General features: G+C 40.9%; 1 protein-coding gene across 1 annotated transcript in view; it reads left to right on the top strand.

The window, feature by feature from the left end:
- The window catches only part of NDRG1 (N-myc downstream regulated 1), a 62,236-nt gene that overhangs the window by 34,777 nt on the left and 14,124 nt on the right, over positions 1-13,335 (top strand). The window contains exon 4 of the mRNA XM_073679910.1: positions 12,164-12,269. Coding sequence (XP_073536011.1) covers positions 12,164-12,269 — 106 coding nt within the window. The remainder of the gene's footprint in view (positions 1-12,163; positions 12,270-13,335) is intronic.

Raw genomic sequence — 13,335 nt, 5'->3', positions numbered from 1 at the left:
TCACAATATGAGTAGAGAAAAGGGAGTTTCACAGCAGCACAGAGTATGTCAGGAGAGGCGTATGCTGATCTTGTAGAAAGCAGTGACCTGTCCTCTCATGTTAGATAGGAGAAAGCTGTATGTTAGGGGGAAAGCTCATTATATGAGTCAAGGAATGGATGGCCACTCATCTAGTGGAAAGAGCCGGGTTCACAGCAGCACAGAGTATGTCAGGAGAAGAGAATGCTGATCTTGAGGGAGGCAGTGACCTGTCCTCTCATGTTAGATAGGAGAAGGCTGCATTTTATGAAGGGCAATCTCATGATATGATTAGGGGAATGGGCGGTCATTGACGTTAATAGAAGGAGCAGGGTCCACAGCAGCACAGAGATGCGTATGCTGATTTTGCAGGAGGCAGTGACCTGTCCTCTCATATTAGATAGAAGAAGGCTGCATTTTATGGGGGGTTAGCTCACAATATGAGTAGAGAAAAGGGAGTTTCACAGCAGCACAGAGTATGTCAGGAGAGGCGTATGCTGATTTTGCAGGAGGCAGTAACCTGTCCTCTCATATTAGATAGGAGAAGACTGCATGTTATGGGGGTAATCCCATGATATGAGTAGGGGAATGGGCGGTCACTGACTTAGTAGAAAGAGCAGCATCCACAGCAGCACAGAGTATGTCAGGAGAGGAGTGTTGATGTACCAGGAGGAATTGACCTGTGATGTCAGTAAGGACAAGGCTTTATGTGATGATTGATGAAGGGGAGTAAGCGCTCATGGGTGGTCTCTGTGAATATTAGTGACTCCAGTAACTCTCTGGGAGGATCCACAAAGTATCGGTCTGTGTCTATCACATTCGTGATCTCTACATGTTCCTCATGTGCACAGTGCCAGGCTGCTGGGATAAAGCCATGAATACTTTCTGCAGATGATGGTGACATTGTTGCACTTCCTCTGTGTACACGGCCCGCGCCAATGTGACGGATGGAACAATTCTTGTGCTGCATAAAGGTCACAATGTCTGGACAGATGGCGAGCGCCTTCATCCTCAGTAGATTACCATGCTAGACCGCGGCATTCGCCTCCTCCCCTTCCCTGAGATGGTGTTTTAATGCAAATCGGTGGTTAAAGAGGCTGCTTCCCTAATAACAGGGACGTTCCCTTGTTATGTGCAGCCATCTGTCTCCGCAGTGATCGCAGCGCATCGATAACACGGAATTTACTACTGAAGAAGTCAATGACACAAATGGCGCCAATAATTACATTACAAAAAACAGTGGGATTTCCAGACCCCTCATGTCAATTAATTCTACCCTAGTAGGATAAAGGATGATGGATGGAAACAAGGGACGAATAATGACTGTGTATATCCCTGTATTTCACACCATCCATCTTCCCCTCGACTCAAACCATTTTCCCTGTCCCTGCTGCCGAAAAACATCCCCACAGCATGATGCTGCTACCACCATATTTCATTGTGGGGATGGTGTTCTTGGGGCGATGAGCTGTGTTGGTTTGGCTCTAGACATAGCATTTCCCAAAGAGTAAGAACACAACCCCTGAGGATCACAAGGTGACAACTTCGGTGGCTGGCCACAAGCGGAGTTAGAAGTCCCACCTGAGCACTGATACTTCAGGAGGCCCAAGACCCTCCGGTTACATAAAGCATACCCGCCAGCTTTTTGAAGTTGTCGTGCGGGAGATCCAGGAATGTCTCTCCTCCCCACAAACCTTCAGGGAGTGCTGCTTAGGGAAGGTTTATGCAATGCCCAGAAGATTTCTCATTTTCCAGGAATCCCAGATGTCTTCCTTTTTTGGAAGCCTCCCAGATGTTTTAGGTCAGGGGTGGGCAATTAATTTTCCCGGGGGGCCACATGAGATACTGTGACTGTTGTGGAGGCCGAATCAATAGGATGAAATTAATTCTGCTCAATATTAACATATTAATTATATTATTAATTTATATTAATTGCTCAGAATTAAGTATGCTGACATCCCCCTATATACAATATAAGCCTGCACACAGCCCCCTATGCACAATATTAGTCCACACACAGCCCCTTAAACACAGTATGAGCCCCCACACAGCCCCCTATAAACAGTATGATAACACAGCACCCCCTATAAACAGTATGAATGCACACAGCCCCCTAAATACAGTATGAGACCCACACAGCCCCCATATATTCAGCATGAGCCCCCACACAGCCCCTATATACAGTATTAGCATCCCTATATACAGTATGAGTTCACACACAGCCTCCCTATATACAGTATGAGCCCTCACACAGCCCCCTATAAATAGTATGATAACACATACAGCACCCCCTATAAACAGTATGAATCCACACAGCCCCTATATACATTATGAGATCACACACTGCACCCCTATATACAGTATGAGCCAACACACAGCCCCCATATATTCAGCATGAGCCACCACACATCCCCTATATACAGTGTTAGCGTCCCTATATACAGTATGAGTCCACACACAGTCTCCCTATATACAGTATGAACCCCCACACAGCCCCCATATATACAGTATGATCCTCACACAGCACCCCTATATACAGTATGAGCCCCCACCCAGCCCCCTATAAACAGTATGATAACACATACAGCACTCCCTATAAACAGTATGAATCCACACACAGCCCCTATATACAGTATGAGCCCCCACACAGCACCCCTATATACAGTATGAGCCCCCACACAGCCCCCTATAAACAGTATGATAACACATACTGCACCCACTATAAACAGTATGAATCCACACAGCCCCCTATATACAAAGAAAAAACCTGGGAGTCTGTACTGAAACGTAAATTGATGAGCATGCAAGATGTAAATGCATGTTCACATAAGGCCACTAGACAGAGAAAAAACAAAGACCAGCAAAATACCCAAATATCTGGAAATAAATGGGTAAATCGCACAGTGCAAAAATAATGATAAATAATAAAGGGTATTTAGTTAACATAATTTTGATCAAAATAATGTAAAAGCCATCCCACCACGTCACGGTAACCCTTATGGGACAGTCCTAACTCTAATATTAAAACCTTATCATTTGTCAAGTGGCATACATATGGATAAGGGCAGAGAGACTGAACCCCTAGTAGAAACATGCAAACATGCATGCAAAATGTAAATGCATGTTCACATAAGGCCACTTTACGTCACTTGACAAATGGTAAGGTTTTAATATTAGAGTTAGGACTGTCCCGTAAGGGTTACCGTGACGTGGTGGGATGGCTTTTACATTATTTTGATCAAAATTATGTTAACTAAATACCCTTTATTATTTATCATTATTTTTGCACTGTGCAATTTACCCATTTACTTCCAGATATTTGGGTATTTTGCTTGTCTTTGGTTTTTCTCAGCCCCCTATATACAGTATGATCCCACACACAGAACCCCTATATATAGTATGAGTCAACACATATATTCAACATGAGCCCCCACACAGCTACTATATACAGTATGATCCCACACACAGCACCCTCTATAAACAGTATGAATCCACACACAGCCCCTATGTACAGTATGAGCCCCACACAGCACCCCTATATACAGTATGAGACCACACACAGCACCCCTATATGGAGTATGAGCCAAAACACAGCCCTCCATATATTCAGCATGAGCCCCCTGTATACAGTATGAGCCACCCTAAATACAGTATGAGCCGCTCCAGATACCCTTTTTATACAGTATGAGCCCCCACATAGCCTCCCTATACACAGCATGAGCCCCCATGGTGCAGCCCATGGGCCACTATTTGCAAACCTTCATTTGTCTTGGTCTGCACTTTGCCGAGGTCCGTTCTAGGAGATAATATAAGGACACTGGCTGATTGCAATGAAGGCCAGGGCTGCCATCAGAAATATCCACCCCCTTGGCATTTTTCGTGTTTTGCTTCCTCACCACTTGAAATTTCCGTTTTTTTTTCAGCGTTTGCATCAGTTCATGTAAAGAACATGCAGACAACTGTGAATATTTGGTTTCTTTTTATTGTGAAGCAAACAACAAATAGGACAAAATTACTGAAAACTTCAGTGCGCATAACTATTCACCCCCTAAAGTCAGTACTTTGTGGAGACTCCTTTTGCGGCAATTACAGCTGCAAGTCTCTTTGGATAAGTCTCTATCAGCTTTCCATATCTGGTCACTGGGATTTTTGTCCATTCCTCAAGCTAAAACTGCTCCAAATCATTCAAGTTAGATGGTTTCCTCTGGTGAACAGCAATCTTCAAGTCTGACCGCAGATTGTCAATTGGATTAAGGTCTTCCCTTAAACCACTCGAATGTTCTTTAGCAGTACGCTTTGGGTCATTGTGTTATTGGAAGGTAAACGTCCGTCTGAGTCTCAGATCACTGACTGACTGAAACAGGTTTTGCGCAAGAATATCCCTGTATTTTGCACCATCCATCTTATTCCCTAGGACCATTTTCCCTGTCCCTGCTGCCAAAAAACACCCACACAGCATGATGCTACCACCACCATGTTTCACTTTGGGAATGGTGTTCTTGGGGCGATGAGCTGTGTTGTTTTGGCGCCAGACATAGCTTTTACCTTGATGGCCAAAAATTAAATTCTGGTCTCATCTGACCACAGCACCTTCCTTCATACATTTGGGAACTCTCCCACGTGCCTTTTGGCTAACTCAAAACGATCCTTACAATTTTTGGTGTAAGTAAAGGCTTTTTTCTGGCCACTCTTCAATAAAGGCCACCTCTATGGAGTGTACGGCTTATTGTGGTCATATGGACAGATACTCCATTCTCTGCTTGGGAACGCTGCAGCTCTTTCAGGGTTACCTTTGGTCTCTGAGATACCTCTCTGATTAATGTCTTCATTGCCCGGGCTGAAAGTTTTGGTGAGTGCCCTCTCTTGATAGGTTTGTTGTGGTACCATGTTCTTCCCATTTGATAATAATGGATTTGATGGTGCTCGGGTGGATCATCGAAGATTGGGATATTTTTTTATAACCCAACCGTGACTTGTACTTCTCAAGATATTTGTCCCTGACTTGTCTGGAGACCTCCTTGGTCTTCAGGTTGTTTGGAGATCTCCTTGGTCTTCATGGTGTTGTTTGGAGATCTCCTTGGTCTTCATGGTGTTGTCTGGAGATCTCCTTGGTCTTCATGGTGTTGTCTGGAGATCTAATTGGTCTTCATGGTGTTGTCTGGAGATCTCCTTGGTCTTCATAGTGTTGTCTGGAGATCTCCTTGGTCTTCATGGTGTTGTCTGGAGATCTCCTTGGTCTTCATGGTGTTGTTTGGAGATCTCCTTGGTCTTCATGGTGTTGTCTGCAGATCTCCTTGGTCTTCATGGTGTTGTCTGCAGATCTCCTTGGTCTTCATGGTGTTGTTTGGAGATCTCCTTGGTCTTCATGGTGTTGTCTGGAGATCTCCTTGGTCTTTATGGTGTTGTTTGGTTAGTGGTGCCTCTTGTTAATGGTGTTGCAGCCTCTGTGGCCTTTCAGAAAAGGTAAAGTGTATATACTGACAGACATGTGACATTAGATTGCGCACAGGTGGACGTCCTGTCACTAAGCATGGGACTTAAAGAGGTATTAGATTTTGTGGCGAGTGATACTCACATGTATGACAACCCTTTAACTTGGTGATTTGTTATATATGCCCACTGCTGGGCGGTTACTCCTGGCTAATGGGGTAGAGGGTCACCGGTGATCCTTCTCAGCACCATACCATTCTATCTATCAATCATCTGTGGATAAGATACCCATTGGGGGCATCTGCACATACACATGTATGGGAAATCTATAGATAAGACTATTATTGGGAATCCTTGGACATTACACTTTTTGGGGGCAACTTTAGATAAGACACTCATGGGGCATTTATGGATTAAATACTTATTGGGGACATTCGTTGATAAGATACTGGGGGCATTTTTAGATAAGAAATTTATGGGGAATTTGTAGATAAAAACACTTTATGGGAACATCTATGGGGACATTTGTGGCTGCAGCATTTCTCAAGACATCTATGGATAATGTACTGAAAGGGGTGTTAGATTAAAGTGTAGAATGATGCCCAAATATGTGGCAATTGCTTCATTTCTCCCCATATAATAACCTTACTGGACACAATAATAGCGGTGGAGTCGTGGGTTCGAACCCAACCTCGGACAACATTTACATGGAGTCTTTATGTTCTTCCTATAATTGTTTAGATTGCCTCCGAACCTACAGAAAATGAACATAGGGAGATTAGACTGTACGCCTACCAGTGCTTGTCCTCTCTCCTCCATGGATTCCTGTATATTTACCGTAAAGTGCAATACTAACATTAAACTTTCCAAACTCTTGTAGGACAAACTATGAAATCCAAGAACTGCCCCTCAAGAGGAGAGTTATGGGGTTAGTACGAGGAGGTTTCCCTCAACCAACCTTGCGATTTTCTGTTTTTGACCTTTTGTTTTTTCCTCCCCTTCTTCCGTGAGCCATAACTTTTTTATTTTTCCGTCAATATGGCCGTGTGAGGGCTTGTTTTTTGCGGAATGAGTTGTACTTTTGAATTGCATTATTGATTTTACCACATAGTGTACTGGAAAACGGGAAAAAAATCCAAGTGCTGTGAAATTGCATAAAAAAGTGCAATTCCACAATTGCTTTTTTTTTTTTTACCACGTTAACTAAATGCTAAAACTGACCTGCATCATGGTTCTCCAGGTCAGTAGCAGTTCATAGATACCAAACATGTGTAGGTTCTTTTATATTTAAGTGGTGAAAAAAAAAATTGTAAGAAAAAAGAATTGCTTATGGCACCATTTTCCGAGACCCGTAGCATCTCCATTTTTTGGGATATGGGGCCAGATGAGGGCTTTTTTTTTTGCGCCCCGAGCTTATGTTTTTATTGATACCATTTTAGGGTAGAGACGATGTTTTGATCGCCCGTTTTTGGATTTTATTACAATGTTGCGGCGGCCAAAAATAATTAATTCTGGTATATCGATTTTTTTTATCGTTACGCCGTTTACCAATCTGATTAACTTACTTTATATTTTGATAGCTCGGACATTTCTGAATACAGCGATACCAAATATGTGTTTTTTTTTAGTGTTTTATTTTCAATGGGGCGAAAGGGGGGTGATTTGAACTTTTGTGTTTTTTTATCTTTTTAATATTTTTTAAAACTTATTTTTTTTACTTTTTACTTGCTTCAATAGTCTCTATGGGAGACTAGAAGCTGTGATCATCTGATCGCTTGTGCTACACACAGCAGGGCTCCAGCACTGTTATGTATAGCAGAAATCACTATCTCCAATGAATGCCGGCCACGGGCCAGCGTTCATAGGAGATTCACAATGACAGGCATGGAACTCTTTTGCAGACCCCCGGCTGTTATGACAACCCATCGGCACCCCCTGATCACTTGACAGGGGCGACCATCGGCGGGGCTTGTGACGCGCTTCCAACCGGCGCGTGTTAAATGCCGCTGTCCGTGACGGACAGCAGCATTTAACTGGTGATCAGATCAGCTGTCATGTGCAGGGAAAGATGCGGGCTCAGTGCCGGAGTCTGCATCAAATGCAGGGAGATGACCTTTGACGTACCTATATGTTAAATGTTAAAATCATTGATGCAGTTCTTTAATAATAATAATAATAATAATAATTTTATTTCTATAGCGCCAACATATTCCGCAGCACTTTACAAATCATGTATACATGCAAAGACAATATAAGGCATTACAGAGTAACAGATAATTCTGCAGTTATCGAGGAGCGAGGGCCCTGCTCGCCAGCCCGTCAAATTCATTAAAAGTGTCGGAATTTCTTACTCGAGAAATGCCACTTCAGTCCACTAGCATTTCTGGTGAGATGAACGGAGGTGCACACCACTGAGAAGATGCCCCAAATTTATGAAGTGGCGTGTTCCTCTTAATGAATTTGATGCTTCACACTCCAGCGAACCTGCCACAAAGTGCTATTGAGTGCATGGAGGGTGTGGGAACAGATTCTGTGGAAAATTTAGGAAAGGAGAACAGGGTATAGTTAGATTAGTTAGGTGATAGGTCAATCTACAGAATTTTTTTTTTATTTCACACTTAAAACTGTGACAGGGAATTAACCAGATTGTCTCGGGTAAAGTATTCTAAAGAACTGGCACAGCACCAGAGAAGTCTTTGACATGGGAGTGGGAGGTTCGGATTATAAAGGATGTTAGTCTTAGATCAACGAAGAGCACGGGTAGGTTGGTAGACGGATATGAGGGTGGAGATGCAGGGTGGTGCAGAACTGTGCAGAGCTTTGTGGATGAGAATGATATGTTTATATTGGACTCTGCAGCAGATGGGCAACCAGTTCAATGACTGGCACAAGGTAGAGGCATCAGTGTAGCAGCTGGACAGAAATATGATCCTGGCTGCCACATTCAGGATGGATTGGAGAGGGGATGGTTTAGTAAGTTTGAGACTGATTAGCTACAGTAAGATATAGGGAGTGAAGGAAGGATATGAGTCAAATATAACCCCAAGTTATCTACTACTGTAATACCAAACACTGCTCATGGGGAGGAGAAGTGCTGTTTCCGGGGACACTTTTTTTTCTAGCTGTTCACCTATTGTGACAACCTCTAAATGAAGACCCCTTGTGATTGAGGGGATCTGCAGCAGACGGACATTTTTCCTGCAGTAGCTGCTATTGGAGAGATTAGGTATTACATGACCCCAATTCAAGTGAATAGTAATACTCATTAGCGCTGTGCCCTCCAGAATGGAGTTTCTCTTTTCAGTGGCGCCCTGCTCTGACTAATCGGTAGTACCTGATATTAGGGCATATGGACAGGCGTTGTCCTAAATGATCATTTCTAAGTTTACAATCTTAAGTATTACCTAATGTTACCAAGTCATGATAACCTTTTCTGATTGGATTGGATTCTATATTTGATCTTCCTAGATTTTCGGGATGGTCGGACTTAGTTGACCCTGTGGTGGCCCAGCGTCATAGTTGAGACCTGCCAGGACTAATCAGAATCACATGTTGTTGTAGTGTTATACTCTGTGGGATGCTGCTCTACATCCCTGGCCGTGCCCTTCTTAACTGGCGATGGAGGGGATTTATCCTTGTGGCACGCTGCCAGCATGGGTGCCCCCATCTTTTTTCAGAGGTTGACCTTGTTTTGGTGTCTGAGCTGGATTGGGAGGGCGTTTGACATATGATGAACCTTTGACACAGATCAAGGTTAAGAACATCCTCATCCCAACTTAGCTTGTTGTGCAGGTGGTGCATGCTGGGAGCTAGCTTATGCAGAGCAGCAGGCGGGCTATATAAGCCTGTTACATGGGACCTCCGTGTAAGCACTGGTCACACGCTGCTCCTCATCTCACTCCTCCATAATGGTGCTGGATGTGGATGACTGCGTCTTCTATACTACTAATGAAGTAAGTGAGAGTCTCTGCCTGTATATATGTATATATGGTCTGTGCATTACCCTATTGTATCACCTGCTATCTATCTATACATCTAAATAGAAAAAATTGAGCAGCACAAATTGCCAAAAATGCAAAAAATTAAAAAAAAACTCATGGTGAAAACTTCCTAGACTAAGAATCCCATAATCTGTCAGATATATAAAGATAAGAAGAGGCAGTACTCCATTAATAGGCAAAATGTGTGGAGTTTATCTATCATCTATCTATCTATCTATCTATTACTGATCTCTCTATCTATTGTCTATCAATCTATGTATCTATCTATATCTATTATCTATATATCTATTTATATACCTATCTCTATTATCTTACATCTCATATCTATTATCTATCTATATATATCCATATATCTAACTATTATCTATCTATAAATCTATTTATCTATCCATATATCTATCCATATATCTATCGATCTATTATCTATCTATTATCTATTTCTCTATCTATTATCTATCTATTATCTGTCTATATATCCATATATCTAACTATTATCTATATTCTATCTATCTATAAATCTATTTATCCATCCATATATCTATCTATTATCTATCTATTATCCCTCTATCTATCTATCTATCTATCTATTATCTATCTATCTATTTATCTATCTATTATCTATCTATCTATTTATAGATCTATCTATATTATGTATATATCCATATATCTATTATCTATCTAAACAAGCAAAAAAATGCAAAAAAAAAGTGGGCAGCACTCTATAGCAAATTCCATGCAAAAAAAAATGCTGATTTATCTAAATGTATCAGAGCAAACTGCGTCATCTATTAAAGCTATTTATGACTTTACATGGGACTTCAGCTAAACTTGCCCCATTGTTTTCCCATTGTACAATACAGACAGGTAAATACCTCGTCCAGCTCTGATACAATTGATGAACTGCACAATAATTTGTAATATTCTTGTTTTTTTGCCATAGAATATTACTATTACTATGGTATTTTCTCTGCTTGTTCCTTCCATTGTTCCATAGATAACACAATGTATCAAATCATGCAGATGGAGTTTATAGAGTAAAACTTTGCAAATGCGCATTGACAGGTCAGAGGCGCGACATATAATCTATATCTCTATGGAGACACGAGCAGGGAGCTTTTTCAGGGTTTATTAGGTCTGTCCAGACGGATTTAATTGAATCAAAGGACTTTTATCAGGAGCAACTATATGATAAAGTGTGAAATAGATAACAAGATAGATAGAGATAGATAGCTACTAAATAGATAGATAATAGATAGATAATAGATAGATAGATAATAGATAGATAATAGATACATAATAGATAGATAATAGATAGATAATAGATAGATAATAGATAGATAATATATAGATGATAGATAATAGATAATATATAGATAATAGATAGATGACAGATAATAGATAGATAATAGATAGATAATAGATAGATAGATAATAGATAGATGACAGATAATAGATAGATAATAGATAGATGACAGATAATAGATAGATAATAGATAGATAATAGATAGATAATAGATAATAGATAGATAGATAGATAATAGATAACAGATAGATAGATAATAGATAGATGATAGATAGATAGATAATAGATAGATAATAGATAGATAATAGATGATAGATAGATAGATAATATATAGATAATAGATAATAAATAGATAGATAATAGATAGATAATAGATAGATAATAGATAGATAATAGATAACAGATAGATAGATAATAGATAGATGATAGATAGATAATAGATAGATAATAGATAATAGATAGATAATAGATAATAGATGATAGATAGATAATAGATAGATAGATAATAGATAGATAGATAGATAATAGATGATAGATAGATAATAGATAGATGATAGATAGATAATAGATAGATGACCATTACATGTAGCTAAGATTTGCACAACCTCCAAAGTGCTTTTCCAGGATTAAAAAAACATGGCTGCTTTCTTCCAAGAATAGTGCCACCCTGTCCACAGGTTGCGCGTGGTATTGCAGTTCAGTCCAGTTTTCTTTAAAGTACTTATGTACAGGCAGAGTTAACTGTTGAACCTCAGGCATAACTTTATGGGGTTGTCTGATATAGAAAACCATTTTTTTTAATAATTATAATGGAAAATTCCCAGTTATTAGAGGGGGGTCCCCTGTTCAGGATACTAATCTCAGCTACAAAGAGCTTCTCTCTCTCTTTTGGGAGGATCTGTCCTGTCCTGCGTTACAAAAACAACCTGATGATTTAAATAGACACAGTGTAATGCTTCTTTTCTCCTGCGGAGGCGCTGCAGGGAAATAGAACTCTTACTGCCAGGTTTCCCCACAGATCACAGCAGATCATTGGACACTCTTGTGATCAGCTGTTTATCAAGGGTCCTTTCTAACAACCAAAGCAAATGAAGTCCTTTAAGGCTACTGGGCCCTAAAGCAAAACCTTCAACAGGGCGCCTTCCTACCATTTGCTGTCTATTACACTGATGTCTTTATTTGACAGCTAAATATAAAATATACTACATAATGTTATTACGTACAATAACATCGGTTTGGACATGCACTCAATAGCTCCTCTTGATTTCTAGAAAAAACAAACTTGGGCAGTGTCATAGGGGGTCTTGAAGTTTGGGCTGATGTCCGGTCCTGCCTTGGACATTTCAGATGCGAGGCCATGGTCAATCATGTATATGATAATTAATAAAAACTTTTCTGGTATCTTCCTCAGGAGCATGACATTGAAACAGCTCATGGAATCGTCCATGTCACCATGTGTGGAACGCCAAGACAGAACCGGCCTGTCATCCTGACATACCATGATATTGGACTAAATCGTAAGCAATGGTTTTTTTTTTTTACTTTAGAACTTCTCTATGGTTTCTGAATAGTTTCTAGATATATTGGACTTATATAAAGCCTCCAAATCTTGTAAGACTGAATGCACGGACACTTAGGGGATCCATCTTGACTTGACTAAATGCCTAGGGCAACCACTCATTGGTCACCTTGAGAAATCGTGTCCACTCTCTAGGGATGGTTTCCTCATACCATCTTCTCTTTGGTGACCCAAGGCCATAGTGTGAACTTCCTGGTGAGCTCGTGGAGTAATATCCAAACTCAATGATCCTTTGGGGTAGATGGTATAGTTGAAAATCCCTTGTCCCCACGTAAGGATTGCACCTGCTTGGTCAACCTTTGGGATAGCATTTAATCATGTCATGTTGAGCACAAAGATTCGCAGGACCGTGGTCTAAGCAGCCATGTCAGTAGAATTGGCTCCAACATAATCATTGCGGCATAATGCTGGCATGGCTTCGTGCCGGGCCAACTAATCATAAAAGTAGCTGTGGATGCCGACAGGTAGGAGGAGGTTCGCAGATCTCTGGTTCAACCTCAGTGGCAGCTGGACCAGGGTCCTGTGAATCATTTTGCTCAACCCTAGTGTCCATCTATTTGATGGCCCCTAGTCTAGTAACGTCGCCCATTAAAGCAGTATGTATTCTATGGTGGACCCATTGGATACTGTCTATGCTTTAGTGAATCCTTGGATGGCATCCACGTCTTGGTAACTTTGAGTCACTTCAGTAGTGTCCAATTCCAAAGACACCCAAGGACATGGTGGCAGGACATCACAAGACCATTGCTGTCATCGCATAGAGTGACCCTTTTTTATTAGTAGGTCCTACAAGGTAGGTTCTGCTTTTTGTGGTGGCACCTGAGCATCTGTGAGGCATAATGACTTTTATGGTGTTTTCATGCTTTGTTGAGCTCAAGTACCATAAATTCTTTATGAGTGATGTGCCACGGCCAAAATCAACTGTTGTTGTTGTGTAATTTCATTAGGTTCACCCAAAGTCCAATAGAAAACCATGCTTTGTGGCATCATCATGCCAAAGACGT

Source organism: Phyllobates terribilis, unplaced genomic scaffold (genome assembly GCF_046119375.1).
Source record: "Phyllobates terribilis strain yellow unplaced genomic scaffold, ASM4611937v1 Scaffold_4__5_contigs__length_816908805, whole genome shotgun sequence".
NCBI lineage: Eukaryota > Metazoa > Chordata > Amphibia > Anura > Dendrobatidae > Phyllobates > Phyllobates terribilis.
This window is presented reverse-complemented; position numbering and strand designations above follow the sequence as displayed.